The sequence below is a fragment of the Ranitomeya variabilis genome, chromosome 7, assembly GCF_051348905.1.
Source record: "Ranitomeya variabilis isolate aRanVar5 chromosome 7, aRanVar5.hap1, whole genome shotgun sequence".
NCBI classification, from domain to species: domain Eukaryota; kingdom Metazoa; phylum Chordata; class Amphibia; order Anura; family Dendrobatidae; genus Ranitomeya; species Ranitomeya variabilis.
Genome location: NC_135238.1, coordinates 153,243,685 through 153,270,292, shown reverse-complemented (window position 1 = coordinate 153,270,292; position 26,608 = coordinate 153,243,685). Strand labels below are relative to the sequence as shown.

Below are 26,608 nucleotides of genomic sequence, written 5' to 3'. Positions count from 1 at the left end.
TGAAATAAGTATTTGATATAATAGAAAAACAGAACTTTATATTTGGTACAGAAACCTTTGTTAGCAATTACAGCGGTTAGATGTTTCCTGTAGTTCTTGACCACGTTTGCACACACTGCAGCAGGGATTTTGGCCCACTCCTCCATACAGATCTTCTCCAGATCTTTCAGGTGTCGGAGCTGTATCTGGGCAACATTGAGTTTCAGCTCCCTCCAAATATTTTCTATTGTGTTCATGTCTGGAGACTGGTAGGCCACTCCAGGGCCTTGAAATGCTTCTTACGGAGCCACTCCTGGCTGTGTTTCGGGTAATTTTCATGCTGGATTACCCGGCCACGGCTCATCTTCAATGCTCTCAAGGAAGGAGTTTTTTTTACCAAACTCTCGCAATACATGACCACATCCATCCTCCCTTCAATATGTTTTAGTCGTCCTGTCCCCTTTGCAGTAAAGCACCCCTTTGCAAAAATTTCTACATGTCTGTTTTGTTTTTTTTTCAGTCAAGATGGGGTGCAAAGTGTACATTAATGAGAAAAAAATTAACTTTTTTGAATTTACCAAATGGCTGTAATGAAACAAAGAGTGAAAATTTTTAAAGGGGTCTGATTACTTTCCGTTCCCACTGTATTTTTTTTATATTTTTAAAAACCTTTTTTTCCCTTTTGGCATGCTTCAATAGTCTCCATGGGAGACTAGAAGCTGCCATAGCCCGATCGCCTCTGCTACATACAGGTGATGATCAGATCGCCTGTATGTAGCAGAATTGCTGACTTGCTTTGAGCGCTGACCACCAGGTGGCGCTCATAGCAATCCAGCAGTGACAACCATAGAGGTCTGCTGGAGACCTCTAGTTGTCAAGCCAACCCATCGGCAACCCACGGTCATGTTACATGGGTGGGATTTCCGCCGCGCTTGCTGGAAGCATGTGTTAAATGCTGCTGTTAGAGTTTGATAGCGGCATTTATCGGGTTAACAGCCGCGGGTGGATCGTGATTCCTCCCGCGGCTGTTAGCGGCACATAACAGCTGACATGTGCAGGAAAAGATGTGGGCTCAGCGCCAGAGCCCACATCAAAGGGAGGATGTCAGTGTATTATTACGCCCGATGTCGGAAAGGGGTTAATCCATGATGGTGTAGTCTATTACTAACAGTAATGTTTGAGACCTTTCTCAGAATCATCCTTACCCCACGAGGTGAGATCTTGCATGGAGCCCCAGAACGAGGAGGATTGACAGTCATCTTGTGTTTCTTCCATTTTCTAATAATTGTGAGAGCTATGCTGGTTCTGCAGCTCGAGGGTTAAGCGTTGCTCACGCAGTATTGATGAGGCAGCATTCTAGAGTCAGACACTCCTGATTTATTAAGAGGCGTAGGGCAGGCCTCTTAATGAATCTGGTACAACTGAAAAGTGGCATGCAACTTGCCACAAATCTTACTACGATCCGGGACTGGAGTAAGATTTGTGGGGAAAGGACTGGCGCCTCTCATGAATTTGACGAGCGCAGGTGGTCACACCCTCGACCCACCCCCATCTCCACCCACTTTGTCAGAGCTGGGTGAAAATGGCATGTGTCTACCTAAAGTTGCAAAACTTTGCAACTTTTCAAAGCTTTTTATGCCAAAATAGTGGCGTAAAAGCTTTGATGAATTGGGCCCTATATGTTTATAAGAGCATAGAGATCTGGAGTTATTTCCCACCCACTAGTAGTAAGGAGAAGAATGAAGGAATCCCTATTGAATAATTACAGTAGGAAGCATAACTTTTGCATTTTTTCAAAAATCTATGTGCAATTTTCATGAGACTTACTATAAATGCACAAAGCACATACATTATGAGATTTTTGTTCATTTTTATATCAATAAGTTATGGGTTGTTTCACTTTTCTACTCCAGAATAGATTATTTAGTTAAGCAATGTCTACATATATTATCTTTAGGTACGAATTACACACACAGTGTTCAAGGCAATTTTTTTATGCAGTTTTTGAGCCAGAGTCTGAGGTCCTTCCAAAGAGACTGAAAATGCCAAAGTAAAAAGCTAATACTTCACTTCCCATTTATATCCACTACTTTACTGGGTTTGGCAAAAAAAAAATATCAAAAACTGTCACAAAATCCTCATGGGTAATTTCAGGCTTAAGATATTGTTGTATTACTGTCAGGTATTGTGGAGAGCTTACAGTGAGATCTCTGGTAATACACACCTCAACAGACTTTACTCAACAATAGTAATTGCAACAGCTTAGCAACAAAGAAATACAAACACTGTAAGCACAAAAATGAGAAGTAAAGTAACAAAATGTACAGCCAAATTAGTTACTACTTCCATCACCTTCAAAGAAATTCTATGATATTACCAAAATGAAAAAAAACCATAAGCTATAATACACAGCTAATGAATGATAAATCTTTATTAAGGCAAGCTTAAAGGGGTTGTCCACAATGTAGGGAGCCTTAGCGCCACAGCTCCATACACTGTGTAGTGGCCGTACTCAGGTACTGCAGGAGCTAAGCTTCAGCAATTGAGAACGGGCACTACACAGTGTACAGGAGTGTGGGGTTTTGGCTCCACATATCTCATCAGCTCTAATCATATGTCTGTTTTACTAAATACATAAATTCTTCACAAAACTATTCAATCATCGTTGTTCTGAACTTGACATCTGTCTTTCTGTTACTCCTCATGAAAATTAAAGGGGATGTGTCACCAGATTTTACTGTACTTGCATACATTATTAATTAGTGTGGAACTAGCATGGATTCTTGCATGAATTTTCACAGTAAGTACACCAGCTTCATCAGATCTGTTTAATATTATATGCAGAATATATTGTGAAATCTTATGACAGATCCATTTAAAGAATAAATGGACAACTGAATGGTACCATCCTGTTGTAAAAAAGAAAATGCTCCAACGCAGTCTGATACTGTCCAGAGTATAGTGATAGACCGAAGCAAAAGTCCTAGTATACTTTAGGTAAATGTCAGACAAAGCTGACAACCTGTAAGGTGCGTTATCACCCAGGAGTTTGGGAAAGTCGGGTAATAGCCACTATTTTATTACAGTGGTCACCATGTAGTTTGCCATAGAAAATAAAGAAGCTCCAGCATAGAAATAAAATGTTCAACTTTATTTAGTCCACATTTAAAATTCATGAAATCTAAAGCACAGATTCCAATTTTTCATGCCCTTACTCTTGGTGGTATGAGACTCCGACAGATACTATGACTATGAGCTTGAGATGCGTAAGATTGGATTCTATGCATTAATCCATGCATCCTCCGGAGTCTAGTTGTGTGTTTTTTATCATAGTGATCGCCATGTTGGTTGGCATAGATTTTCCCTAAACATATATAAACCACAACACAACTATATTTATGCTCTGTATTCTGATTACCAGTTGTCGTTGCTGATATTTTTCAGTATTATTTATAGATGTATTGGACCTTACTGAGAACATATAACGAGCCTGCCTGTGATTTATGTGACTTCCTGATGAGCCTGGTGTTGTGTTTCTCCCAAGGATCACACTGAGCCTCATTGGCAGCCATACCTGCATATTCTGAATGAAGAGGATGTTCAGCGGGCAAGACAGATCCGGCCTGGATATTCGCCAAAGAGATATCTTACCCGGCTCTTCCGAACATGGGATCCAAACACAATTTACAAGCTGCAACAATCGGGTCAGTGAGCAGTTATCACTGTTATGTCTTAAAATCAATCCCTTTAATGAAGCCACATTCTGGGGAGGTAATGTGCCTATTTCTGCAGAAGGTGTTGGTTCTTCTTGTTAGAGGTTTACTTTGATAGTCTATCCTTCGTGAACTGGGCTGAGCTGCGGTACCAGACGTAGCCATGACTATTGTGCTGATTGCTGGGAACACACAGGAATGGCGACTCGATAACCAAAATGTACCATCATTTCCTCAATAGTTAATGCATTAATGTGCGCAGGAATTAAGCTGGGTGTGCCCTTAGCCCCCCACACTCCTCAGATGGCTGTCATTTGGCCGGCAGCTACCTCAGCCATGTCCCCCATACACAGGAGCGCTCGCTCTGCCCAGCACTCCTGTGTTATATGTGAGCGAGCGGCTGGCAGACCTCTCTAGCAGCAGCTTATTCTAGGGGAAGAAAGGATTGGCAGTCCGAAAGCAGACATGCCGTCTCTGTATTCCCCCAGCCCACCCATCATCTGTCTGGGGCTGCTACACATATTAAACCTGTTGACATTGGTGGGTTCAGCCGGCATTAGTCTGGGTGTATGGGGGTCTCTAGGTTGACATCATATGGCACGTGCAGTGCAACACCCCAAATAGTTTTTATGAGTACATAGGTAAAGTCCATTGATAAGGTATAAAGTTTACCGCATAGATACATCAATGTTGGCGTGCACCTGTTACCAGCTCCCATTGTAAGAAAATATATATTCTTCATTTTATACTTTTGGCAGCACTCCCTTATATCTTAAAAAGTATAGACCACTCACATATTTTACTACAGTTGAAAAAAAATTGGTTTCTGTTGAGCAATTAAAATCTACAGACCTGTTGGTGTAGAAGTTGGAACTACGGTAAGCTTAATTCACATGTGCTGTTTTTGTGGGGTTTTGTTTTGTTCATTTTTCCTTGCAAAAAAACAATATTATAAAAATGCAACCAAAGTGATCACATACGACTAAGGCCTCTTTCGCACTTGCGTCGTTTGGCCTCTGTCACAATCCGTCGTTTTGGGAAAAAAACACATCCTGCAAATATGCCTGCAGGATGCGTTTTTTTCCCATAGACTTGTATTGCCGACGGATTGCGGCCTATGGCCACACGTTGCGTCCGTCGTGCACTGGATGCGTCGTGTTTTGGCGGACCGTCGTCACGAAAAAACATTCAAGGGAACTTTTGTTCGTACGTCGGGTCCCCCATTTCCTAGGGTGCATGCGCGCCCGGAACCCCGCCCCCTCCTCCCCGGGACTTTCCAATGGGCAGCGGATGCGTTGAAAAACTGCATCTGCTGCCCACGTTGTGCCAAATTTTCACTAGGTGCGTCGGTACGTCGCGCCGACGCTTAGCGACGGGCCCGTACTGACGCAAGTGTGAAAGAGGCCTAAGACAAGCGTTCGCCTGTAAGCTTTTTTACACATGTATAATTATTTACCTTTTCTTATATGGAAACTGCTTGACAATAAATTCTAAGCATCTTATAGTTAGTTGATGGTCCCGTGATATAAGATGGGGAGAAGCGAACTCATTACACAGAGGGTACCAATTACTGAGCAGATTTGCCATTTGGAAAAGTATTTCAATAGCCAAATTGCTGACAAGTTCTGCTCTAAAAACCCCGGATCTTAAAGAAAAATTACAATTATACGAGTTGCTAGGATCATTGACGCAACAGAGGAATACTAGTCCTAGAGATTATAGCATAGAGCTTTTAGGGAGAAACCCGGTGTACACTATCTGCCTGATAGAGTGGTAAAGCCCAAAATTACATAACTCGTCTGTGTAGTTGAAGATCAGGATTGTAAGTGAGAATCCAACCATTTCTTAAGGGTTCACACAGTTTGAGGATTGCTTTTGGCTTTATTTGGGGTAAGAAACTTTTTTCTTTAACTTTTTTCTTTATCTTGCTCTAAAAATGTTTATGTAGAGGTACTGGTAATGTAATTTTACATGGCCTGATTTATGTAAATATATTGTATGTTTTATAGGATGGATATTATATGTTATTGGTTATTTTACTTCTGGTAATGGTTTTTTTACAAGACAGCTATGCATTAAAGGGATTAAATGGAAACGTGCAATGTTTAGTTATGACAGCGAAGCTCTTAAAACTGCTCCTAAAGTTAAACATATCATATTTGAGAGGCTGGCCGGACTTCTAATAGTCTCTCTTATTTGGTTTATTTGGTTTTGTCGTATACCAAAAGGAAACAGTTAAATTGTAAGGTCACTAAAATCTGGATAGTTCTTCAATGGTTTCTAAGAAGTGAAAACATAAATAGGTGAAAAAACACACTTTTATACAATTTTTTTTTTTTCAGGATGCCTAAGAGACTCAGCACAACTTCAACAACTCACAGCCGTAGGAGACAGCAGTGGAAGACATCCAGACCTTTCATCTACTCCATTAAAATATCATCGACTACCTGTCTGTACCTTCTTACCTTACTGGAGCAATACAGATGTGTTCACCAATCCAGGTATCCTTTTCAGCTATTCCTTTTAGGCCTCTTTCACACGTCAGTGTCTCCGGTACGTGTAGTAACAGTTTTCTCACGTACCGGAGACACTGACACACGTAGACCCATTCACATGAATGGGTCTATGCACATGTCTCCGTGTTTTCACGGACCGTGTGTCCGTGTTGAAAACACGGAGACATGTCCGTTTTTCTCCGGCAGCACATACAGCAATACGTCCTGCACACGTGCACACGGAGAACAGTGTGCACTCTCCTCCGTGTGCACGTACCGCCCGCAGGAGAGACAGCGCTACAGTGAGCGCTGTCCCCCCCGCGTGTGGTGCTGAAGGCGGCATTCATCTCTTCTCCCCTGCAGGAGAGAAGAGATGAAAGATCAAGTTTTTGTTCTTTTTTGTTAAAAATAAAGTTCCCAGCTCCCGCGATGTCTCCACTCATTATGCGCATATTCATCACTGTAATGAGCGGTCCCATATGAACGCTCACACAGGACAATCTGCCAGCGCTGAGAGGAGAGTGGAGACATCGCGGGAGCTGGGTGAGTATTTCTCTGCAAGGGGCCGGGCGGCGCACTGGGGATGGGAGGCGGGGGTCACATGCAAACTTTATTTTTAACAAAAAAGAACAAAAACTTGATCTTTCATCTCTTCTCTCCTGCAGGGGATAAGAGATGAATGCCGCCTTCAGCACCACACGCGGGGGGGACAGCGCTTGCTGTAGCGCTGTCTCTCCTGCACAGTCCGTGTGGTCCTCAGGCGGCACACGGGCGGCACACGGCTGCCGCACGTGTGCCACACGGATGTGCCACGTGAGCACACGGACACGGATAACTCCGGTACCGATTTCTCCGGTACCTGAATTATCTGGACGTGTGAGACTGGCCTAATGTTGTACATAGCTCTATGCCGATCTGTCACTAGGTGGGGCTGGACTCATAAAATGCTCATTTTAATAACTTTCAAATAGAATTATATGGCCATTTTGATATGGATTTTCAAAGTAAGTACACCAGTCTTGTCAGTCTAACAGACCTATTAATAAGGTATGGGTTTGTATTTAGAAATCTGGTGAAAGATTCACATTAAAGTGATATGATTACTGTATATTGATCAAGGATTTGTGTACATCAAGGGTCTCAAACACGCGGGCCCCTGAGGTTGCTTCATGTGGCCCTCAGGCACTGTAGACCCCTTGGCATCCCTGCCTGGTTCAGGGGGCCACCAACAGCAATGATTTATTTCAGCTGAATGTGTATCCTTAGATGCACATTCAATTGAAATTATGTACCTGCTGTGGTGGGGAGGAAGGGGAGCAGCAGCGGCGGGGCGCAGGAGGCCAGAGTCGGCTGCCACGGCTAACGCATGTGCCCGCTGCTAAAGAGAAATTAATATTCACGACTCTCCATGCCCATGGGAGTGGAGAGTAGTAAATATTCATTTGTCTTTAGAGCGCACAGTAAGCGCAGCCGCCGGCTTCCTGCAGCAGCCAGGCAATCACGTGTGCCCGCTACTAAAGAGAATGAATATTCACTGCTATCCACACCTATGGAAGTGAAGAGCAGTGAATATTCATTCCCTTAAGTAGCGGTCACACACACGGAATTGCCTGGCAGCAGGAAGCCGGTTACTGTGTCCGCTGTTAAAGATCAATGAATATTCACTGCTCTCCACACACCTATAGTCCCGGCATGGGGAGCAGTGAATATTCCAGCAGCTGTACTCTGCTTGTAAGCAGCACATGACATCATTACCATGCGCTGCTTACAAACATAAATCAGCTGCTGGCATCGGAACAAGATGCTGCATGGGAGCACAGGGAAGGTAAGTATAATGGTTTATGTTTTTTTAATGTTTTTCTGGTGGGGGCCATGCATGCCAGGACAGGGATGAGGAGGCCATGCATACCAAGATAGGGAAGAGGGGGCCATGCATACCAGGATGGGGATGAGTGGGCCATGCATACCAGGATGGGGATGAGGGGGCCATGCGTACCAGGATGGAGATGAGGAGGCCATGCAAACCAGGATGGGGATGAGGGGGCCATGCATACCAGGATTGAGATGAGGAGGCCATGCATACCAGGATGGAGATGAGGAGGCCATGCATACCAGGATGGGGATGAGGGGGCCATGCATACCAGGATTGAGATGAGGAGGCCATGCATATCAGGATGGAGATGAGGAGGCAATGCATACAAGGATGGGGTTGAGGGGGCCATGCATACCAGGATGGGGATGAGGGGGCCATGCATACCAGGATGGGGATGAGGGGGCCATGCATACCAGGATGGGGATGAGGGGGCCATGCATACCAGGATGGAGATGAGGAGGCCATGCATACCATGATGGAGATGAGGAGGCAATGCATACAAGGATGGGGATGAGGGGGCCATGCATACCAGGATGGAGATGAGGAGGCCATGCATACCTGGATGGAGATGAGGAGGCCATGCATACCTGGATGGAGATGAGGAGGCCATGCATACAAGGATGGGGATGAGGGGGCCATGCATACCAGGATGGGGATGAGGGGGCCATGCATACCAGGATGGGGATGAGGGGGCCATGCATACCAGGATGGGGATGAGGGGGCCATTCATACCAGGATGGAGATGAGGAGGCCATGCATACCATGATGGAGATGAGGAGGCCATGCATACAAGGATGGGGATGAGGGGGCCATGCATACTAGGATGGAGATGAGGAGGCCATGCATACCAGGATGGGAATGAGGAGGCCATGCATACAAGTATGGGGAAGAGGGGGCCATGCATACCAGGATGGGGAAGAGGGGGCCATGCATACCAGGATGGGGATGAGGGGGCCATGCATACCAAGATGGGGATGAGGGTCCATACATACCAGGATAGGGATGAGGGGGCCATGTATACCTGGATTGGGGACATATATACCAGGATGGTGGATTTTAGTACAGAATTGACCACATTTCTTGCTTCACTTTTTTTTTACTATTTTCCTGCTCTAAAACCTAGGGACATAACTACAATATGAGGACCTGGATGGCTACATGATTACAATATGGGGATCTGGATGGCTACATGATTACAATATGGGGACCTGGATATGGGGACATGACTGCAATATAGGGACCTCATAACTACAATATGGGGACATAACTACAATATGAGGACCTGGATGGGGACATAACTACAATATGGGGACATGGATATGGGAACATGACTACAATATGAGAACCTGGATGGGGGCATATCAACAATATGGGGGCATAACTACAATATGAGTGCACATTTGTTATTACCACATCCATAAAGACCCAAGTTCTAAAAATAACCAAAAACTGAAAAAATGTTCAAAAGGTGTATAGAAAAATAATGGTATCACTAAAAATATCACTTTGTCCTTCAAAGAATGCGGTCCCCAAAATTCAATTTTTTTTCTATATGTGGCCCATATACCCAGCCAAGTTTGAGACCTCTGGTGTAGATGATGTTCTTGGGGATTAGTTTATCAGCATCTTGACCCAATGGGATATGACTGAAACATCTTTCTGAACTTCTATTTTCCTTGTAAAAAACATTATCACAAACAAAATTTTCACTAGCGACCTGTTCAGGCTAACATGCTTTTAGTCACATTGACTTATATAGTGGAAAGAAAGCCAAATGGGTTAATTGATATGGACAATCTCTTTTTAGATTATATGTCACAAGAGCCCCCATATACATAAAAGGTACCTTCACACTAAGCGACTTTGCAGCGAGAACGACGACGATCCGTGACGTTGCAGCGTCCTGGATAGCGATCTCATTGTGTTTGACACGCAGCAGCGATCTGGATCCCGCTGTGATATCGCTGGTCGGAGCTAGAAGTCCAGAACTTTATTTCGTCGCTTGATCACCCGCTGTCAACGTTGTATCGGCGTGTGTGACGCCGATACAGCGATGTGTTCACTTGTAACCAGGGTAAACATCGGGTTACTAAGTGCAGGGCCGCGCTTAGTAACCCGATATTTACCCTGGTTACCATTGTAAAAGTAAAAAAAAAACCAGTACATACTCACCTTCTGATGTCTGTCACGTCCCCCGGCGTCCACAGGGTTACGCGCTGCTGCCGAGAACTTCCTGCACTGAATGTGTCAGCGCCGGCAGTAAAGCAGAGCTGTTGTGAAATTGGATTCTGGGCTCCCCCGGTGGCCACTTGTGGAATTTAACTTGTGTGCATCATCCCCTCTGTTCACCTGCTCCTATCAGGATGTGGGAGTCGCTATATAACCTTGCTCCTCTGTCAGTTTCATGCCGGTCAACAATGTAATCAGTAGCCTTTCTGTGCATGTTCCTGCTACTAGACAACTCCCAGCTAAGTTGGACTTTTGTCCTTGTGTGTTTTTGCATTTTGTTCCTGTTCACAGCTGCTGTTTCGTTACTGTGTCTGGAAAGCTCTTGTGAGCGGAAATTGCCACTCTGGTGTTATGAGTTAATGCTAGAGTCTTAAAGTAATTTCTGGATGGTGTTTTGATAGGGTTTTCTGCTGACCATGAAAGTGCCCTTTCTGTCTTCATGCTATCTAGTAAGCGGACCTCGATTTTGCTAGACCTATTTTCATACTACGTTTGTCATTTCATCTTAAATCACCGCCAATATATGTGGGGGCCTCTGTCTGCCTTTTGGGAAAATTTCTCTAGAGGTGAGCCAGGACTGTCTTTTCCTCTGCTAGGATTAGGTAGTTCTCCGGCTGGCGCTGGGCATCTAGGGATAAAAAAACGTAGGCATGCTACCCGGCCACTTCTAGTTGTGCGGCAGGTTTAGTTCATGGTCAGTATAGTTTCCATCTTCCAAGAGCTAGTTCTCATATATGCTGGGCTATGTTCTCTCGCCATTGAGAATCACGACAGTTTGACCGGCCCAAAAAAGGGTTAAATTACTGGCTGAGAAAGGAGAGAAAAAAGAAGTCTGCTACAATTTTTTTTTTTTTTTTCCCTCTAGTTCTGAGTGTGCTCTTAATTGAATCACTTGCTAGTCTGCCTATACTGCAGCCTTCCTCTCTTCCTCTCCTTCTAATCCTTGAATGGCTCTGTGTTCACCTGTTTCAAATGGATCTTCAGAGTGTAGATACAGGTTTGAATAATCTCGCCACAAAGGTACAAAATTTGCAAGATTTTGTTGTTCATGCACCTATGTCTGAGCCTAGAATTCCTTTGCCTGAATTCTTCTCGGGGAATAGATCTCACTTTCAAAATTTTAAAAATAATTGCAAATTGTTTTTGTCCCTGAAGTCTCGCTCTGCCGGAGACCCTGCACAGCAGGTCAGGATTGTAATTTCCTTGCTCCGGGGCGACCCTCAAGACTGGGCTTTTGCATTGGCACCAGGGGATCCTGCGTTGCTCAATGTGGATGCGTTTTTTCTGGCCTTGGGGTTGCTTTATGAGGAACCTCATTTAGAGCTTCAGGCGGAAAAGGCCTTGATGTCCTTGTCTCAGGGGCAAGATGAAGCTGAAATATACTGCCAAAAATTCCGCAAATGGTCTGTGCTTACTCAGTGGAATGAGTGCGCCCTGGCGGCGATTTTCAGAGAAGGTCTCTCTGATGCCATTAAGGATGTTATGGTGGGGTTCCCTGTGCCTGCGAGTCTGAATGAGTCCATGACGATGGCTATTCAGATCGATAGGCGTCTGCGGGAGCGCAAACCTGTGCACCATTTGGCGGTGTCTACTGAGAAAACGCCAGAAAATATGCAATGTGATAGAATTCTGTCCAGAAGCGAGCGGCAGAATTTTAGACGAAAAAATGGGTTGTGCTTCTATTGTGGTGATTCAACTCATGTTATATCAGCATGCTTTAAGCGTACTAAGAAGCCTGACAAGTCTGTTTCAATTAGCACTTTACAGTCTAAGTTTATTCTATCTGTGACCCTGATTTGTTCTTTGTCATCTATTACCGCGGACGCCTATGTCGACTCTGGCGCTGCTTTGAGTCTTATGGATTGGTCCTTTGCCAAACGCTGTGGGTATGATTTGGAGCCATTGGAGGCTCCGATACCTCTGAAAGGGATTGACTCCACCCCATTGGCTAGTAATAAACCACAATACTGGACACAAGTGACTATGCGTGTTAATCCGGATCACCAGGAGGTTATTCGCTTTCTGGTGCTGTATAATCTACATGATGTTTTGGTGCTGGGATTGCCATGGCTGCAATCTCATAACCCAGTCCTCGACTGGAGAGCTATGTCTGTGTTAAGCTGGGGATGTAAAGGAACTCATGGGGACGTACCTTTGGTTTCCATTTCATCATCTATTCCCTCTGAGATTCCTGAATTCTTGTCTGACTTTCGTGACGTTTTTGAAGAACCCAAGGTTGGTTCACTACCTCCGCACCGGGAGTGCGATTGTGCCATAGACTTGATCCCGGGTAGTAAATACCCTAAGGGTCGTTTATTTAATCTGTCTGTGCCTGAACACGCTGCTATGCGAGAATATATAAAGGAGTCCTTGGAAAAGGGACATATTCGTCCTTCGTCATCTCCCTTAGGAGCCGGTTTTTTCTTTGTGTCTAAGAAAGACGGCTCTTTGAGGCCGTGTATTGATTATCGACTTTTGAATAAAATCACGGTTAAATATCAATATCCGTTACCACTGCTTACTGATTTGTTTGCTCGTATAAAGGGGGCCAAGTGGTTCTCTAAGATTGATCTCCGTGGGGCGTATAATTTGGTGCGAATCAAGCAGGGGGATGAGTGGAAAACCGCATTTAATACGCCCGAGGGCCATTTTGAGTATTTGGTGATGCCTTTTGGTCTTTCAAATGCCCCTTCAGTCTTCCAGTCCTTTATGCATGACATTTTCCGCGATTATTTGGATAAATTTATGATTGTGTATCTGGATGATATTCTGATTTTTTCGGATGACTGGGACTCTCATGTCCAGCAGGTCAGGAGGGTTTTTCAGGTTTTGCGGTCTAATTCCTTGTGTGTGAAGGGTTCTAAGTGTGTTTTTGGGGTTCAGAAGATTTCCTTCTTGGGATACATTTTTTCCCCCTCTTCCATCGAGATGGATCCTGTCAAGGTTCAGGCTATTGGTGATTGGACGCAACCCTCTTCTCTTAAGAGTCTTCAGAAATTTTTGGGCTTTGCTAACTTTTATCGTCGATTTATTGCTGGTTTTTCTGATGTTGTAAAACCATTGACTGATTTGACTAAGAAGGGTGCTGATGTTGCTGATTGGTCCCCTGATGCTGTGGAGGCCTTTCGGGAGCTCAAGCGCCGCTTTTCTTCCGCCCCAGTGTTGCGTCAGCCTGATGTTGCTCTTCCTTTTCAGGTTGAGGTCGACGCTTCTGAAATCGGAGCTGGGGCGGTGTTGTCGCAGAGAAGTTCCGACTGCTCCGTGATGAGACCTTGTGCTTTTTTTTCCCGTAAATTTTCGCCCGCCGAGCGGAATTATGATATTGGGAATCGGGAGCTTTTGGCCATGAAGTGGGCTTTTGAGGAGTGGCGTCACTGGCTTGAGGGGGCCAGACATCAGGTGGTGGTATTGACTGACCACAAAAATTTAATTTACCTTGAGTCTGCCAGGCGCCTGAATCCTAGACAAGCGCGCTGGTCGTTGTTTTTCTCTCGGTTTAATTTTGTGGTGTCTTACCTACCGGGTTCTAAGAATGTTAAGGCGGATGCCCTTTCTAGGAGTTTTGAGCCTGACTCCCCTGGTAATTCTGAGCCCACAGGTATCCTTAAAGATGGAGTGATATTGTCTGCCGTTTCTCCAGACCTGCGGCGGGCCTTGCAGGAGTTTCAGGCGGATAGACCTGATCGTTGCCCACCTGGTAGACTGTTTGTTCCTGATGATTGGACCAGTAGAGTCATCTCTGAGGTTCATTCTTCTGCGTTGGCAGGTCATCCTGGAATCTTTGGTACCAGGGATTTGGTGGCAAGGTCCTTCTGGTGGCCTTCCCTGTCACGAGATGTGCGAGGCTTTGTGCAGTCTTGTGACGTTTGTGCTCGGGCCAAGCCTTGTTGTTCTCGGGCTAGTGGATTGTTGTTACCCTTGCCTATCCCGAAGAGGCCTTGGACGCACATCTCGATGGATTTTATTTCGGATCTGCCTGTTTCTCAGAAGATGTCTGTCATCTGGGTGGTGTGTGACCGTTTCTCTAAGATGGTCCATCTGGTTCCCTTGCCTAAGTTGCCTTCTTCTTCCGAGTTGGTTCCTCTGTTTTTTCAAAATGTTGTTCGTTTGCATGGTATTCCGGAGAATATCGTTTCTGACAGAGGGACCCAATTCGTGTCTAGATTTTGGCGGGCATTCTGTGCTAGGATGGGCATAGATTTGTCTTTTTCGTCTGCTTTCCATCCTCAGACTAATGGCCAGACCGAGCGGACTAATCAGACCTTGGAGACATATTTGAGGTGTTTTGTGTCTGCGGATCAGGATGATTGGGTTGCTTTTTTGCCTTTGGCGGAGTTCGCCCTCAATAATCGGGCCAGCTCTGCCACCTTGGTGTCCCCGTTTTTCTGTAATTCGGGGTTTCATCCTCGATTTTCCTCCGGTCAAGTGGAATCTTCGGATTGTCCTGGAGTGGATGCTGTGGTGGAGAGGTTGCATCAGATTTGGGGGCAGGTGGTGGACAATTTGAAGTTGTCCCAGGAGAAGACTCAGCTTTTTGCCAACCGCCGTCGTCGTGTTGGTCCTCGGCTTTGTGTTGGGGACTTGGTGTGGTTGTCTTCTCGTTTTGTCCCTATGAGGGTTTCTTCTCCTAAGTTTAAGCCTCGGTTCATCGGCCCGTACAAGATATTGGAGATTCTTAACCCTGTGTCCTTCCGTTTGGACCTCCCTGCATCCTTTTCGATTCATAATGTTTTTCATCGGTCATTGTTGCGCAGGTATGAGGTACCAGCTGTGCCTTCCGTTGAGCCTCCTGCTCCGGTGTTGGTTGAGGGTGAGTTGGAGTACGTTGTGGAAAAGATCTTGGACTCTCGTGTTTCCAGACGGAAACTCCAGTATCTGGTCAAATGGAAGGGATACGGTCAGGAGGATAATTCTTGGGTCACTGCCTCTGATGTTCATGCCTCCGATCTTGTCCGTGCCTTTCATAGGGCTCATCCTGATCGCCCTGGTGGTTCTGGTGAGGGTTCGGTGCCCCCTCCTTGAGGGGGGGGTACTGTTGTGAAATTGGATTCTGGGCTCCCCCGGTGGCCACTTGTGGAATTTAACTTGTGTGCATCATCCCCTCTGTTCACCTGCTCCTATCAGGATGTGGGAGTCGCTATATAACCTTGCTCCTCTGTCAGTTTCATGCCGGTCAACAATGTAATCAGTAGCCTTTCTGTGCATGTTCCTGCTACTAGACAATTCCCAGCTAAGTTGGACTTTTGTCCTTGTGTGTTTTTGCATTTTGTTCCTGTTCACAGCTGCTGTTTCGTTACTGTGTCTGGAAAGCTCTTGTGAGCGGAAATTGCCACTCTGGTGTTATGAGTTAATGCTAGAGTCTTAAAGTAATTTCTGGATGGTGTTTTGATAGGGTTTTCTGCTGACCATGAAAGTGCCCTTTCTGTCTTCATGCTATCTAGTAAGCGGACCTCGATTTTGCTAAACCTATTTTCATACTACGTTTGTCATTTCATCTTAAATCACCGCCAATATATGTGGGGGCCTCTGTCTGCCTTTTGGGAAAATTTCTCTAGAGGTGAGCCAGGACTGTCTTTTCCTCTGCTAGGATTAGGTAGTTCTCCGGCTGGCGCTGGGCATCTAGGGATAAAAAAACGTAGGCATGCTACCCGGCCACTTCTAGTTGTGCGGCAGGTTTAGTTCATGGTCAGTATAGTTTCCATCTTCCAAGAGCTAGTTCTCATATATGCTGGGCTATGTTCTCTCGCCATTGAGAATCACGACACAGAGCACAGCGGTGACGTCACCGCTGTGCTCTACTTTACTGCCGGCGCTGACACATTCAGTGCAGGAAGTTCTCGGCAGCAGCGCGTAACCCTGTGGACGCCGGGGGACGTGACAGACATCAGAAGGTGAGCATGTAGTGTTTTTTTTTTTACTTTTACAATGGTAACCAGGGTAAATATCAGGTTACTAAGCGCGGCCCTGCGCTTAGTAACCCGATATTTACCCTGGTTACCCGGGTGCTGCAGGGGGACTTCGGCATCGTTGAAGACAGTTTCAACGATGCCGAAGTCGTTCCCCTGATCGTTGGTCGCTGGAGAGAGCTGTCTGTATGACAGCTCCCCAGCGACCTAAAAAGCGACGCTGCAGCGATCGCCTCGTTGTCTATATCGCTGCAGCGTCGCTGAGTGTGACGGTACCTTTAGACTAATGTCATCCAAATCTGACGACAGTCTAATGAGTATGGGACAATTGATTTTCAGGAGGATTTGGCATGCCAGATTTCAGACTTCAGTCCTTTTATCCTCCAAGAGATAAGGCACCGCCAGACATATCTGGCAGTGCCTCTTTCATGGAGAACACTTGATGTCTCAACTGAGCAAGCGCTCCTGTGTTTGGGAGAGATGGCTGTGAATGATCGGCCGAACCGTAGTTCGATGACAGCCGTCTAATGTGTATGGTGGCTTAGAAGTAAGGCTGATGCTCGGCTCACTATTATCACATGGGAACTACAGTGTGAAAGACTATTGGAAAATAAACTGTCATGTAAAACATTCTGCTGGTGCATAAATGTGAATTTCCACAACCGACCAGCATACATTAGTTTAATTTGGTTTTTGAGGATGAGATAATGCTAGCTATAATTGAGTACCTGTCCGCTCATGAATTTAAACCATTGTCTAAAAGTAGCCTGTTAGAAAATCTTTTTTTTTTTTTCTGTGTCATTTTGTGGGTTATAAATAATCTAGTGACAGAGAATGTATAGGTGGTGGAGAAAGGTTGAGCTTGATGAACCGATGTCTTTTAAATTTATGTAAAACTATTTGTTATAAGGATCAAAATTGTTGGTGCATTGTATGTGAAATAGTTTTTGATGTTGACCAAACCTGGAAGTACCACAGTTCCCAGCAATCCTTCATTACTGTGTAGAGACACCAGAATCCCTCTCCCACATGATACTTCTAACATCTGATGACTCCTTCAGATATGAAATTGAACTCTAATATATTGCTTCAGGTCCCATCTTGTTGTATCAACCGTAAAATGAAAACACTGTCAAATAACTAGAAAAATCAAAGGTTGAAACACAATGATCAAATACCCTGCAGTAAATAAACAGCATAGTGCATGTGTCCACTAATTGGGCTCAGTCGTCTCAGCCCTTATCTACATGCATGTCACTGGACAAACGGTAAGGTTTTAGTATTAGATTTGGGACTGTCCCAGTTACGGTTGCCCTGATGAGGCGGGACAGCTTTCGCATTTTTTTTAAATAAAAAATATGTTAAATAAATACCGTATATTATTTTCATGCACTATTGCTGTTTATTTACTGCAGGGTATTTGATCATTGTGTGTCAGTCTTTGTTTTTCTCTGTTCGATGGCTGAGTGTAAACGTGCGCTTACACGCTGCATGCACACCAATTTGTGTCTCAGTTCATACCTTTTGGGTTTTTTATTATCAAATGACTAAACCAATATTGAAAAAACAAAATGTAATTAAATTATTCATATACTTTAATATCTTGCAACATTACAGGGTTATGATAACACAACAGAAACACTGCAAAGAAAGTACAACATCTTGGTGTCAGTCCGCAATGTCTGGAACGGCCGCAGGTCTCCTGACCCAAACTTAACGACATATATGAGGCTGTTGAGTTCAGATCAGAAGACCCTTTGTTAGTTTGTACATTGGGGTCCTCAACTGCACGCTGATTTGTGGACATGTGAAGGTGGCCAATAATAACTTTATTTACGTGGTTAGCAGCTTAGTGACTTATTGGGACTACCTTGTAGCTGTAGACTTTGTGTTAGCCATCAGGAGCATAGATTACTAATTTTTCCATGTTATGTAGCTTGCTGTTTGCTCCATTTATATTTTCCTTACTTTGCGCCTATATTTGAGTGACTCAGATTACAAGCTAAGGCTATAAAAAGAAATAAAGCATGTTTGTTTATGGAACTGTTGAAAATGAATTTGTTATAAACTGTGAGCAGGGAACCGTTTTAATTTTGCAAAACATTTTACAATGGAAACTTAAAGAGAACCTGTCAGCTGATACATGCTGCCCAAACCGTGAGCGGCACGTATCAGATCCTGGCCGTGCGCTCACAGCCATCACAGTTCTACTCTAAAACACTGCAGCATACTTGCCGAGGACTATTCTATCTATCTATTATCTATCTATCTATCTATCTATCTATCTATCTATCTATCTATCTATCTATCTATCTATCTATCTATCTATTATCTATCTATCTATCTATCTATCTATTATCTATGTATCTATTATCTATCTATTATCTATGTAACATCTATGTATCTATTATCTATCTATCCATAATATATCTATTATCTATCTATCTATCTATCTATTATCTATCTATCATCTATGTATCTATTATCTATCTATAATCTATCTATTATCTATCTATTTATCTATTATCTATCTATCTATCATCTATCTATTGTCTATTTGTCTATCTATTATCTATGTATCATCTATGTATCTATTATCTATCTATCTATCTATCTATCTATCTATCTATCTATCTTTTATCTATCTTTTATCTATCTATAATCTATCTATCTATCTATCTATTTATCATCTATCTATTGTCTATTTGTCTATCTATTATCTATCTATGTATCTATCTATTTATCTATCTATCTATCTATCTATCTATCTATCTATCTATCTATCTCGTCGGTGACTAAAAGTATGTTTTTCTCTGAAACGCACCAGCATTTCAGCATAAAACATACATAACCGCGTTTGCATAGCCAGTAGCTGATAAGTTCTGCCTAAATCATGGGCAGGAGCATGTATCAGCTGACAAGTTCCCTTTAAACAGTACAAGTGTATTCATACTAGTCATCTGCTTCCACTAGGGCATTGCACTCCAGTGGAAGAGGAGACCGGTAATGAAGAAGAACTGGCCAATAACACGGAAAACCTTGAAATATATGGAAAAAATTCAAGTATACCAAGTGCAGCGACCCTCAGAAAATTTAGTCCAGAGAGAAGAGACTCTCGTATTGCACAAAGCTCCCGGAAGGTTAAGGAGCATTCACCTATGGTAAGTGTATTCAGAAACCAAATAGGAAAGGAAAAGGAACACATATAATAAATACTATATATATAGTGTATATAAATATAATGTGTATATACTGTATATTTGGTATACACCAGAATGACCAGGATAGGTAATAACTGAAGAAGGTAGCTGCCTAGGGTGCCACTGTAGAGGGTGGCACATTTTGAGGATTAAAACTCCGATCAGCTGTTACCGGCACACAGCAGCTCCGTCATTTCTACAGTGGCTACAGTCAGGTACTAGAGATCCATGCCATATATAAATAAATGGGGTAGATCTGGTAACCTGGTTGGGGCCACTATACTTTTGACATGGCTGCTGTGTTCCAGAAAGAAAAAAATCAGGCTCCTTTTAAATTGTTGAAATGAATTCTCCATGAAGGCTCCCTCTGACAGGACGTCTCATAGCCTCTTTGCTCTTATAGCACAGAATTTCTGACTATGTTTGACCCAATCACTCTAATCAGCATGGAGAGGTTCATCTTAAAGCATAACTTTTAATGCACCATTTATAAACAGGGAATTCCCAAACAAAAACACATTATACATAAACAAAAACGAATGGTGTCAGTATCTATCATACATTGCATGGATTAGTAACTATACCAAATGAATTATTTTATATCTCGCCCAGACCAGACGTAAGGGTGTAGTCCTTCAAGAATCCTCCTTGGAGTTGGTTGTCAACGGGGAAGGCTATCTAGCCATCATGCCCCATGCAGTAACTCCTGCCCTCAGTACCCAAGTGTTGAGCTATTCTATAGACCCAGGGCCGGCCCGAACGTATAGGGAACTAGGCGGACGCCTAGGGCACCGACCCTAAGGGGGCGCCAGAGAAAAAATAGAAAAAATTATAAAAAATCTTTTCAAAAGGCAAAAGGTGTATGGAGCGGAGCTGAATGTGTATGAGGTGTATGGAGCGGAGCCGTGTGTATGAGGTGTACGGAGCGGAGTTGTGTGTGTATGAGGTTATGGAGCGGAGCTAAATGTGTACGAGGTGTACGGAGCGGAGCCGCGTGTGTACGAGGTGTATGGAGCGGAGCGCGTGTGTATGGAGCGCAGCCGCGTGTGTAGGAGTAGCTATGTGTGGCCACTATATGGTACGAAGTATCATGTGCGGCCAATATACAGTATGGAGCATCATGTGTGGTCATTATACAGTATGGAGCATCATGTGTGGCCATTATACAGTATGGAGCATCATGTGTGGCCATTATACAGTATGGAGCACTATGTGGCCATATTTTTTTGTTTATAATTATTCTTTATGAAACAGTGTGATCAGCAGTGCTAAATGGGTGTGGTTGGGACGTTGATATGGGTGTGGCTAGTTATGATTGGGTGTGGTCAGAGGCGTGGCCTAAAATTTGCCGCCGTGCGCTTTGCGCGCCGCAAACTTTGTCCCTCTTTCCCATCTTCAAAAGTTGGGAGGTATGTTAAAAGTAGTAGAGGCACAACAAAATAGTTTCGCCTGTAATCTCTCGGGCCAGCCCTGTATAGACCTCCAAAAAAATCTTTGTGGGGTCTATACAATAGTACAAACATCCATCCTTCAAGGTCACGTAGATGAGGTTGTAGTTGAAAGAAAGATGGAGGCCAAAGCAGAGCAGAACTCTGAGAAGAGTTTTGTTTTTTTGAAGTAAAACGTTATTTCATCTGTCTCTCTACTCGTTCTTAACAATATTCATTTGAGACATCATCTCCAGAGCTCCAGGTAATCTCTCAGACTATTTGACTTTACTCATATTTATTCAATACATTTTGTTTTTAACAGGGAGAAGCACGGCAGAACCAGTCATGTGGAGATGATACGATGAGCAATGTCACTGACCGCCAAGAAAAGCTTCAACCTGTAGACATGTGTTTTTTTAAGGAAAATTATGCACCACCTCATGGAAAGCCTCACACAACTTTTTATGGTGGACATTTTGCAGGGCGAAAGAAACAGCCACACAGTGAGTAACCAACCTGAAGCGATTGTCTAGTTATGACTTTGAAAAATGTAATTTAGCACCTACAATGGCTGCCTTGCTGCTATTAGCTTTCCTTACTGTTTGCTGCCTGGTTCCAATAGTGCAGACTTGTGATCTGTGACTACAGGACAGTTCTAGTGCCTGCAGGGAGTCTGTGGTGGTCTGAGACACTCCTCCTGTCACTGGTTTATGCTACTCTTCCTACAGCTCTGCCTCCTCATATTGTCTGCTATGTATACAGGGTTGGACTAGCCCACCAGAGAACTGGAGAATCCTCCGGTGGGCACTGACTTCCCCTTCAGGAAAGCTCATAGTGCAAACCTTGCAATTGCTATGGGGCTCTTGACTGGGGGAGAAAGGTGGGCCCTCAGAATCAAATCCTCTGGTGGGCCCAATGTTCTTCAGTCTGACGCTGTATGTATATTAGGTCACAGGTCATATCACAGGCTCAGTGGGAAGCCAGTACACGGTGACCTAATTTATATCATAGCAATGGCAGAATCATTAGAAAATACAGATTGCTAAAAAGCAGTGTAAAAGTATTATTTAACATGCATCTCCAACAAATATACTGAGGAAAATGAGCTCCAGGAAGGAGCAGCCAGGGAGGAAGAGATCCAGCTTCAATCCATAAAATGCAGAGTCTTTATTTAGTAACTGAAACATATAAGACATCACTTCAGTATACATAGGCATAGGGGTGGGTTGGGGATAAAGGGAGTGAGAGGGTGAAAACCGGGCTCATTTTAAACGGTAGCTTTGTTCTTAGACTCGATCTGAGCCTGGGGGTTGCTTTAAATTTAAAGGGCTGCTATTTAATCTGAGAACAGCACGATGAAGGGACGGAGACCCTGATTCCAGAGATGCCTCACTCATTGGACTGCTTGCTGTCATTTTGGTACAATCACTGTTTTCTTTGCTACTGATCTAGCAGTTCTCTGAAAGCTGAGCTGTGTATAACCCTGCGAACATCACGGATTGATAACTTTACACTGTACGCTGTGCTTTGACAGAATGCTTATCAGTGGCGGGAGCAGGGCTACACAGAGCGGTTAACTAGGAAGCACAAGACACCGAGTCCTTTAGTGATAATCTCCTGCTAATAAAACTCTGATTTTGTAAGTGATACATTGCTGGAATCAGGCTCTCTTCCCCTACATCATGCTGCTCACTGATTACATAGCAAAAAACTTGCTGACAGATTCCCTTTTAAAGTGATCTACAGATATAAAATATAAAAGTGGACTACAATTTAGTAGTGTAAGAAAGTCTCTCTTCCATTGTAGCAGCACCCTTTATTGTATATATTCTACATATTTGTAATATATACAGTATTTATAACCTCCACATGTAAATATGTCTTCCTTTAGGATTTGGAGTAAGGTCTTGTGAGCAGCTAATTGAGGGTTTTTTGATAAAATACTATAAATGCATTTTCCAGGATAAATAAATAAATATTGACATCTTGAATATGTTGAAAATGTGGAAAAAGTCAATTATAATAAATAAATATATTATTGATTCTGTGCCATACATGAGTCCAACAAAATGTGTAGTCTCACCCATAGCCATTCAGTAGATGCGGTAAATCCGCATGGTTCAATGAACTCTGCGCGATCAGAACGCAGTGATAATACGCTGCTATTTCCTCATCGTGGGCACATGGCCTAATGAGACTGACAAAGTCACACAAACTTACTTTATTAACATTCTGCATACAAATAAAGGAAGAAAAAAGTCAGGTTACAAAACTTCTGGCCCCCTAGCCTACCATGAAACCGCAGTAAGAACTCCTATTTCCAAATGGGAAAAACTAGGGGCAATTTCCAGGAGTGACTGCCTGCAGGAGTAATCCAGACATGTCATTACAAATGGACCAGCATTGATTGTATGATTTTTCTTGTGATAGAAATTTTGTTTCACCAGAAAAAAATGCAATACTTTACTGTCCAAATTAACAATCTGCTCGTGGCCCAGACGACCCAACTATGGATCCCTTTCTCTAGCTTTACATCCCTGAAGAAAGAGCTGCAGATTTCTTTACCGACCACTTTGGTTATTTTTGTTGACCCTCAATAGTTAGAATTAGAAATGATTGAATCTTGTGAAGTTCAATTTCACCAAGTTCAGTGAATTTTTGTCAAAGATTTGATTAACAGAGAATCGATGTTCCATAAATCACAATACTATAAAGCCTCCAATTGCCCTGAAACCTCGGAGGTCTTCTAGGACTGTATCAAACCCCTTTTACACTCTTTTACACAAACACTGCCTTAGTAATCTCAAAGTGACTTCACCATAGACGCAAAAGGTAACCCGATTGTAACCAACAAGCCATTTAGTAACACAGAATGTAATAACTTTTTTAAAATGAAAAATGTTCCAAAAATGTCCCCTCTTTAGACATTTGTGATGAGACAGACGGTTGTTTTCAGAATACTGACTCAAACTGCCGGTGTCACTGTCAGATGTAACATCATCCTGCGGTCAATGAGATGAGTGACCTGCCCTGTCTTCCATAACGCCCTCCACTTTTTTCTTACTAATTTGCTTGCTGGAGGCAAAGGAGTCCAATTGTGGCCTGCGTTTGGTAATGCAATGCATTATGGTGGAAATCTATAGCCGGCACATATGCTCAGTACAAAGCAAATTACAGCATTGACTTGAACATGGAATGGATATTGAGGCTATCATAATGGAATATTTCTAGTTTAGCTATATGAATCTCAAAATCTGCAATTTAAACTTTTTCTGTACCATTTAGATTTACCTGTATATTTACTTGTTTGCTTTTGTAGCACAATTCACACGTTGTTATTTGCATTTATTTCTAGAAATATGTGGTATTCTTGTAACAGAACCTTACACCATCTTGCTGCATTGCTAATGTGTTCTTTGGGAATAATTTGCTATACAGGTAATCAGCAAAAGGATTATACAGATCATCTTCCAGAGGGAGGATTCTTACCACCAATTCCTCAATCCCATGGCCAAGAATCACAAAATTTGAAGGATACAAATACTAAGGTAGGTGTATCACAAAAAGGAAATTATTTCCCCCCTCACTTTTCGGGCGCAGTCAGTATTAGGCTATGTGCACACGTTGCGGATTCGTGTGCTGATTTTTTTGCACCGTTTTTGAAAAATCCACAGGTAAAATGCACTGCGTTTTAACCGCGGATTACCCGCGGATTTACCACGAATTTCGTGCGTTTTTTGTGCGGATTCCACCTGCGGTTTTACACCTGCGGAATCCTATTGAGGAGCAGGTGTAAACCGCAGCGGAATCCGCACAAAGAATTGACATGCTGCGGAGAATACAATGCAGCGTTTCCGCGCTGTATTTTCCGCAGCATGTGCACAGCGGATTTGTTTTTCCATAGGTTTACATGGTACTGTACACCGCATGGAAAACTGCTGCGAATCTGCAGCATCAAATCCGCTGTGGATCCGCAGGAAAATCCGCAACGTGTGCACATAGCCTTACTCGCGTGAGGATCGCATCCCAATCCTCGGACTGACCATCGACTCTCCTGACCTGAGCGTGACAGCTCCATAGAAATACATGCTGTCACGCTCCGGTCAGGGGGAGCTGATGGCCAGGATTATGATGCCATCCTCGCGCAAGTAATACCACTGTCTGACTGCACCATTAAAAGGCACACAGATTTCTGTAGCTAACGATTATTTCAATAAAGAATGAATGTGATCATCTCTTCCCAGAGGGTTTGGAAGAGGATTTTTCAGTAATACATTAATGAGCAGAGGGCATCTCACAGATGCTGGTGCAGCCACCGAGTTTTCCAGACAAACATGCTTGAGGAAAACGTTCTTGCAGCAAAAAATGAGCATGTCACTTTTTTAACTGCTTCAAGGTTTCCGAATGTGGTTAAAGGAAGTGAGATGAGCGTAGCACGTGCACACCAATGTCATTTAGACACTGCTTTGCTCTATGTTCATTTTTGTGTCGCTTTTTCAGGTGAATTCTGGGCAGAATGTAAAAGACATGTGCACACACTTCAAGTGTATGTTCACATGACATCAGGTCCAGCTGAAAAGTGACTACCTCATTCTTGTACAGTGTACATTTGGCCACCATCATTTTACCAGTGGAAGCCTGGGCAACATATTAGTACATACACATCGGTTAGTGTTTTAAAAAGAATATTTTATCAAAAAAGACCTATTCAAATCAGGTTTGTAGTTTTTAAAAAATGTCAATGTTTTCTTTTTCCATATCACAATCTGCGTTAATTATAAAAATTAGAAATCTTACAATTTTTCCCACTTATAGTCTAAAATAACTTTAGTTGTAACTACCTACTGTTTCTGGAAATCCATATGTACATTAGCAGCAGTAGACTGAATCAGACCCTATCAGTTGTACTGAAGCGTCTAATGAGCGTGTGCAAAGACCATTGTGTATAGAGGTCTTACCAGGGTTGCCAACTTAATTTTTTATTTTTTCCCAGACAGCTTATAAAAAAATCACGGACAGACAATATTTTTTATGGACACATTGGAAAATCATAATAAAAAATTTCTGATTTATAAGTGATACATGTCTACAGCTCATAATTCTGATATGAAGATATCAGCTGCATGTAATGTCAGCTGCAAAATGATGATAATTACAGTCAAAATAAACTATCTTCAGAAAAATCACGGGTATCTTAATTTTCTCCTTCGCCTCATTGGGGGACACAGGACTGTGGGGTGTATGCTTCTGCCGCCAGGAGGCTGACACTAAGTAAACGTGAAAAAAAGTTAGCTCCTCCTCCGACGTATACACCCTGACACTGGCTACCAGAGAATCCAATTTATGCTTAGTGTCTCAAGGAGGCACACCTCTGGGTCCTGGATCCTTTGGACCCTATTTTTCATCTACAGTTAGGTCCATATATATTTGGACAGAGACAACATTTTTCTAATTTTGATCATAGACATTACCACAATGAATTTTAATCAAAACAATTCAGATGCAGTTGAAGTTCGGACTTTTAGCTTTCATTTGAGGGTATCCACATTAAAATTGGATGAAGGGTTTAGGAGTTTCAGCTCCTTAACATGTGCCACCCTGTTTTTAAAGGGACCAAAAGTAATTGGACAGATTCAATAATTTTAAATAAAATGTTCATTTTTAGTACTTGGTTGAAAACCCTTTGTTGGCAATGACTGCCTGAAGTCTTGAACTCATGGACATCACCAGACGCTGTGTTTCCTCCTTTTTGATCCTCTGCCAGGCCTTCACTACGGTGGTTT

General features: G+C 43.3%; 1 protein-coding gene across 5 annotated transcripts in view; it reads left to right on the top strand.

The window, feature by feature from the left end:
• The window catches only part of KIAA2012 (KIAA2012 ortholog), a 485,035-nt gene that overhangs the window by 43,215 nt on the left and 415,212 nt on the right, over positions 1–26,608 (top strand). For all 5 annotated transcript variants that reach the window (XM_077272089.1, XM_077272092.1, XM_077272094.1 and 2 more), the window contains exons 3-7: positions 3,524–3,683; positions 6,035–6,193; positions 19,169–19,356; positions 21,148–21,328; positions 24,264–24,373. In XM_077272089.1, the coding sequence (XP_077128204.1) occupies positions 3,524–3,683; positions 6,035–6,193; positions 19,169–19,356; positions 21,148–21,328; positions 24,264–24,373 (798 nt within the window). The remainder of the gene's footprint in view (positions 1–3,523; positions 3,684–6,034; positions 6,194–19,168; positions 19,357–21,147; positions 21,329–24,263; positions 24,374–26,608) is intronic.